This window comes from Medicago sativa, chromosome 7, assembly GCF_051527215.1.
Source record: "Medicago sativa cultivar Bolivia chromosome 7, Bolivia_mono, whole genome shotgun sequence".
NCBI classification, from domain to species: domain Eukaryota; kingdom Viridiplantae; phylum Streptophyta; class Magnoliopsida; order Fabales; family Fabaceae; genus Medicago; species Medicago sativa.
In genome coordinates, this window is record NC_140755.1 from 23,885,166 (window position 1) to 23,892,598 (window position 7,433).

Sequence of the window (7,433 nt, forward strand, 5' to 3'; positions counted from 1 at the left end):
TGAACCACATAATAGACATCTTTATTTCCATAAATAAAACATTCAAGTTGTTACAAGAAAAACAATAAAATTTTCAATTACAAAGTCAATCTTTTAAGCTGCCACTCATACACCGAAGAAGTTACATATCTACAACTGTTCTGAATTTTCAAGAACATAACCGAACTTATCATGGTAGTAGCTTATCCTTTCCATAGATGCGCTGAAGCTCAAGAGTAGCAGCTTGGTATGATGCTGAAAAGGAGGAAAACATTAAAATTAGAAGTTGAAAAGGTTAAATAATCGATGTTGACTTTAATATCTGATGCAAGGGTGTGCTTGGGCATGCAAACTGAAAATTCCTTACATTTCCAAGAACGAAAGTTCCTTTGGTTGATAGTGGCTCCTGTCACAGTTTGAATAGCATCAAAAAGCATCTCCTGAGGACTGTTTTTCAGCTCTTGAACAACAGCATAGACGGACTTTCCATTCTCAAAGAATATGTGACTGTTAGGATGTTTTGACTTGGCCCCAGCGTGACGCTCAAATTCATATGCATTAAGAGCCTTCATGACAGAATTTTTGCAGATCATTGCTAGGATTTATGCAAATTCATATGCATGAGCACTATTGCTAGGAGTTATGCAGATTATTAGAATGTAAGTGATATAATATGCTAACCTTTTGCCCCTTGCAGATATCACATGAACACAGGTACCCAGTTCCTTTTATGACTCCTTGAAGATTTTTCTGCCAATGAGAACATCAAAAGTTTTAAAATGTTAGTAGGAAAAACTACAGTAGCTTCGAAAGTAAGACAAGTAAAATTGAAACACAGTTTACCTCCCTTGACCATGTACAATATTTTACCGGAATGCCATCAAAAATACCAGTTGACAACAAACTTTTGACATTTGAAGGGAAGCTGTTAGTAGAAGGCTTCTTCGCCGTCTTTGGTTCCTTGTTTTTAACAACAGTTTCATTTTTAGCATTAGATTTTGGAGTGCTATTTACAGGTGGATTAGGGCTTGATTCACTCAGATCCTTCTGGCTGTCAACACCTTGAGCTGAGTTCTGGTTGCCCATTAACGGATCAGAACTATTAATCATTCCAGTGGAGTCATTCAGTTGAGGGTTAACATGAAAACCTCCAAAAGAAATGGAACTGCTGTGACAATTACTCAGGTTTTGACTCACAGGTAAAGAACTAGAGTTGCCGCTGTCAAAAGATGGAATTGTTGAAGCAATGTTTGAATCCACCTTATCATAGGAAGGAGCCATAGTTGTGAAAGTTTCTCCTGATTTACCATAGGTTGGACCCATTGATGTAATGCTCTCATGCCCCATGGAATATGAGGTTCCTAGAGATATCAAATTGTCATCTTCCTTTCCATATGACTGACCCATTGTTATGAAATTTCCATCGCCCCTGTCAAAGGACCGACCCATTGATAAAATATGTTGATCTTCCTTGCCATGATTGTGACCCATCAACAAAAAACTCCCTTCCCCTTTATTGAAGATGTGACCCATAGCAATGGTGTTGTCACTTCCATTGTTATACGTTGGGTCTGATGTTATATTGTCAGCATTCTTATTGTAAACAGAACCTATCGAAAATATATTGTTATCAGCTGCTGGCGTGCCATGGTCAGAATCTCTGACTTGATTAACTTTAACTTTCCTTATACCACCAAAATTTAGAGATGTTGAAGGGCCTCCTGTGGAATGAGACATTGACAGTCCGATAGACGAGTCATTACCATACTGATTCCCAAAATCATTCCTTCCCATGTTTATATTTCCACTTCCAATTGACGGAATGTTTTTATCAACTGAATTGTTAGACCGTACAAGACCAGATCCAAAAAGACGGTCAGACAATTGGCCAGTGACTGGGTGAAATCCCGAACTGGTTTCCCATTGAGAAACATTCATTGTTGAAACTGACCTGTCACTAACACCTTCAACTGCTTGTTTCTTGTTGCTGAACATTTGAGGTTCATTTGTATCCACAAACCACTGATGACTTCTCTTTGGTTCGACTCTTGAAGAATTATCATATCCAACATTTTCTTCAGCTATGCAACCAACTTCTCGGGGACTCCAGAAGCCTTTATTCTGAAATGACTAAAAAAAACCATAGCTTAGAATGCTTATCTTCATGATTTATCACAAAAAGAGCATAGATTCAACCAATGCATTTTTAAAGAAGACATAATATTCCGTGTATGACGACATATTATTGATTACAAGCCATAAACTAGTTAAAAAATAACATACCGAATCAACACAATTCACAAAGCCCCCATCAAGTAAGAAATTAAAAGAAAAGGGAAGGCTCGGAAGACAGATGGAACTCCTTTCTTAAGACGAGAGCCCTTCGATCGGATATGAATTCAGAACAAGAATGAAATACATTTAATGAAGCATCTGTTTTGTGAATCTTCAGCCAAATTTTGTAAATTAAAAACAAATCTAACTCTACCTTCCGATTTAAATAACTACATAGAAATAACAAAGTGAAGAATCTTCGTCAAAATGAAATCCAGAATCCATTTCAAGCATGCACACAAGTCATATTATTATTACCTCTGTGTTAACATCACACATTCACAATAAAAATTTATTAGTCACTATAAAAATTAGCCCAAGTTTAACCTCGCAAAACAATACCAGAGTTATGCATTTATAAACTTCATAATACTTTACTCTGATCATTGCATAACTTCAACAAAATTCAGTTCCATAGAGCGCTATTTATAAATCAACAATGTCCACTCACAATTCAGTAAATAAACCAACAAATCATTAAGATCAACTAAAAATGAATGTGTCAAATTCAAAGCATGCTTAAAAAAAGGGGATTAAAAAAATTAAATAAAGAATGGAGGAAACTCGCTCCTATCACTATTATAAGTAAAAAAAATCATTTTAAGGTTCATTGCATACCTAATGTATCCGGTTTAAAATATAGACCAGATACTTCGTTATTCAAAAAATTTAAAAAGTGATTTTTTTTCCTTACAATAATAACCACCTATGAAGCACAGCTACGGACACGGACATTGGACACGGACACCGATACATTGACACAGCTAATAGTTGAGAAAATCACATAATTCAGTGAAGTATGTGTGTCGGTGTCAGACACGCACGACACATGTCTGACACAGAACACGCCTAACCCGAGTAGTGTCCGTGATTCATAGGACCAAAGTAAGTATACTTACTATGCAGTTCATCAAGCAAATCCATGAAAAAACAAAGACAAACAACATTTGCATGAAACAAAAACCTTTCTCTAAACGTAGAAACATACCATCTCTCTCTCTCTCTCTCTCTTTGAAGGTAACGATTTCACAAACTCACTAGTATAATGCATAAACCTTCAAAATCGATCAACTACACCATCAAATCAAAATCTGCATTAATGATCAAAACAATATTAACATAAACACAAAAGCAAAAAAAAAAAAAAAAGTATTAACAAATAGAAGGGTAAAAAAATGAAACCTAGAAATGAGAAAATGGAATCAATAAATTGAATCTAAGATTGATTTATTTAATTGAACAAGTTGGAGGCCCCAAACCGGAACTAACGCCGGAGAATTTCCCGACGGTGGCGCTCCGCCGTTGATAGTGACACTGAAGAAACGAAGTGTTTTTGTGATTTTTGCAAATGGGTTTTTGTGTATGGATCAAAGATATAGTACGGTGCTTTCTAGAGTAATTAATTCTAAGCCTTATCTAACCGTACACGTGGCATAGTGCGATGTAATCTGCATGAGAGTTTGTGTCAAGTGGTTAATCTGGACCGTTGAAATTGTGTGTCTGTACATTTGCATGAAACTGAATCCTTAGCGTATAGTGGAAACACACGTGTGGGGTGTATTGTTTGTTTAGTTACGATGACGTGGCGTGTTGTCATTGGTGAATGAGAAACACTTGCGCACGGATGTTAACAAGTTTAATTAGTTGAGGTTTGGGTTTGGATAGTACTAAGTACGATCTAAGTACGATTAATTTCTAACATTAACATTGTCTTTTGAAGTACATGTGACTTGTGAGGATAAGTTGTTTTACGGGAAATACTTGGGTGTCATTAATGGCACCGTGCCCTGTCCATTGATGGCACCCAGACATTATGGATGTGTGTGTGTGATGTGTGTGTGTGGTGGAGATCTAATGGCATGGTGCAATTAATTGCACCAAAGTGCCACCCTTGTTTTATTCCCTTAGTTTCACAATAATTATTTTTTATCATTTTTTTCTTTTTTTTTAAATAATTGTCACTTTAGCAAATTGATGCAACATTTATTATTTTTTCCTTTATTATACCCTTATTTATTGAATTTCATTCAACTTAACTACTCCACTAACTACAATTAATAAGGATGTTTTAGTAAATGACACAAATTTCACCATCAAAATCAACACAATTAATCATTTTCTTAATAATCGTGCATAAACTTTAAACGACTATTATTTAGAGAATGATGGAGTATATATTCAGTAAGATTGATGTTGAATTTATATGTTTTCTTACAACAAATATAGTATTTGATTCCCTAAAAAAAATACAGCATTCGATTATACTCCCTCCGTTTCAAAATGAGTGTCGTTTTAGCCAATTGTACACAGATTAAGGAATGGAATAAAGTAGTCAAACGTCATAGCAATTTTACCAAATTATCCTAATCAACTATTGGTTTGTTTTTCATTAAAGAAAAAATAATACTTTGGAAGTAGTGTAACATAGTATTAATTGAAGGGTATAATTGAAAAGAAAAAGTTATTATTGCATTGAAACTGAAAGTGACATTCATTTTGAAACACTCATTTTTAGTTAAAACGACACTCATTTTGAAACGGATGGAGTATTGAATAACTTTTTTTAAGGACATATTGAATTACTAATTTGAAAAAACAGTATTAATCTTTTTTTGGTACAAAAAGAGGGCAAAGCTCAAGAAAAAGAAAAAGAAAAACTAAGAGATTAATTGAACATTCCGATGCATGCAAGCGTCAAAAATATCATAAAAAAAGGTGACGTTGAAGCTCTCTAAGAGGAATCTCAATCATATGTGTAGATCAAAGGTGTCCAAAGATAGATTAAAGTTAGCTAGTCAATTTGCTGATTTGTTTCCTTCACGCCATGTATGGTTAATCTGGACATGTCAACTTGTGTTTTTTAGGTCACGAATGTGCCAAATCAAGGTAATGAACATTTCCATTGATGTTACATTTCCATGTTACCATGTCAACTAAAAGTGACGAGTCACTTTCCACTTGCAGGTGTGTGTGATCCTCTGTCTCCAAGTCATATCCATTCCAATATACATGCTCCACATCTCTGCATGCAACGCATGAACCTATCTTACGAGCATAGCTATTCAAACAATTGCCACTGCTATCACGGATAAGGGTTGTTTTATGCGCGCTGTCAGTGGCGGAGCCAGAAATTTTAGATTGTGAGGGCAATATTCAGATACCAAAAATTTCTGCCTCCTACGTATATTATGCAATTGTCCCTAATATAATTTCTGGTTCCTACATATATTATATATTATGCAATGTCCCTAATAATTGAGCTAAACTCACGGGAAAATATATCATGATTAATGGATCAATTTATCAATAATTGAGATATTAAATAATTTGACTAATTTTACTTTGATAATATAAGTTTTTTTTTACTAACTAATGGGGGCATGAAGTAGGCTTAACACTATTACTAGTTTTAGAATTAGAATATTTGTGGAGGCACATGCCCACACAAGGGCATATGTAGCTCCGCCCCTGCGTGCTGTCACAGTTGAGTTTAACCCAACCCTCTCGAGGTCTCTTCCATCCAATGAAAATAGTGTCAGTAGAGTGAGGTCATCCAGTTACGTGTGTTTGTTCGCAGTTATCAATCTCTATAGCCATCTTAAGAATCACATCAATTGGATTAAAAGGTCGATGGAACTTCTCTTCAAAAATGCTCTTATTCCTCCACGTCCACAAGTGCCAACATGTTACCATAAATATAGTTTGCCACTCAATCTTGTGTGCTCCCATCTTCTTCTTGTTGAAATTATCAAAGATCCAATCCCTGCAACTCAAAGAAAAGAAATTAGTAATTTGATTAGAAGCTACTAACCTAAGCCAAACTCGGGTTGATTGCACACAATCTCTCAGAACATGGATGATTGTTTCATCTTCATTTCCACAAGTTGGACAAAGAGGGGATATTCCACTTCTCCATCTAATTATGTGATAGTTCGTTAAAAGCCTTTCATGAGCGTCAATTCACATGAAAGTTTGAATTCTGTGAGGCCCTTTCGAACTCCACAAAATCTTCCAGTTCCCGTCAATGGAACAATTTCTCTCTCGTTGCAGGTTCTAAGCACTTTGACCAGTAAAATGATGAGTATTTGTTCCAGTCCATCAAATGGCGTCTGACCCATCTGTTTCTTTAGGAGTTGGGATAGCAACCAACTGATTGACAATTTCTTGGGGAAGATTAGTGGTGAGAAAATTGATGTCTCACTCTCCTGTCTCTGTTAGAGTGTCCTTCAAAGTAAGAGTCGTATAAATGGTCTGTTGAGTAGATAGATTCATAAGAGAGCGACCATCGGGCATCCAATTATCAAGCCAAAAGTTTATTTCTTGACCATCTCCCACTTGCCAAACCGTATGACCTTTGAATTGTTCCCAGTACCTACTAAGGCTTTCCATAAGGGGGAGTCGTATGGCTGAGAAGTAATAGCAACTCAAAGATCATTGTTTCTACCATACTTATTGTAAAGGACCTTGCACCAAAGATCATCGGGTTTATTAATCATGTTCCACAACATTTTCATAAGGAAAGCTTCATTCATTTTTTTTTTATTCTTAATACCAAGACCCCCATCACCTTTAGGCAAACCTTTAGGCAAACAACAAACTTCCCAATTAATCAAATGAGGTTTGCGAATTTGATCTGTATCCCCCCACAAGAAGCCTCTTTGGATCTTCTCTATCTCATCACACAAAGTCTTTGGGAGTTTGGCATACTGCATGTGATAGTAAGGGATAGAGCTAAGAACCGACTTCGAGAGAGTAAGTCTTCCGACCAAGCTAAGACACTGATGTTTCCAGCCGCTAAGTCTGCTTTGGAGTTTCTCAATAATATGATTGAATTTTTCTCTTGTGGTCCTCCCAGGATCAATATTCGCCCCCAAATATTTTCCCAAGCTAATAACACGAGTGTATCATGTGTGCTATAAGATATCCTCCGTAAGTTGTTGATCAACATTCTTGGAGAAGAAAATCTGAGTCTTTTGATCAATAATATTAATCTTTTTGTTGGTGGCTAGGGTTTGAACCCCGGACCTTACATATTTTATGCATTGTCCATACCAACTGAGTTAACCTCACGAGGATGTTAATAATATTAATCTATACTATATATAAACAAAACAACCCTT

General features: G+C 35.9%; 1 protein-coding gene across 7 annotated transcripts; it reads right to left on the reverse strand.

The window, feature by feature from the left end:
- Positions 1-3,658, reverse strand: LOC146905015 (uncharacterized). Of its 7 annotated transcripts, none has more exons than XR_015018432.1 (6): positions 3,496-3,658; positions 3,302-3,384; positions 823-2,109; positions 661-729; positions 347-574; positions 1-234 (listed from the first exon to the last, which is right to left on the reverse strand). XR_015018432.1 is itself a non-coding variant. In XM_085725223.1 (6 exons), exons 2-6 carry the CDS (start codon positions 3,362-3,364, stop codon positions 170-172), a joined length of 1,683 nt encoding a protein of 560 aa, XP_085581349.1. In that variant the 5' UTR covers positions 3,365-3,384; positions 3,573-3,658; the 3' UTR covers positions 1-169. The 7 variants fall into 7 exon arrangements, 5 of the variants coding, with proteins under 5 accessions (XP_085581349.1, XP_085581348.1, XP_085581347.1 ...); XR_015018431.1 differs by having other exon boundaries at positions 3,302-3,404; XM_085725223.1 differs by having other exon boundaries at positions 347-545; positions 3,573-3,658.
- Between the last annotated feature and the right edge of the window lie 3,775 nt (positions 3,659-7,433).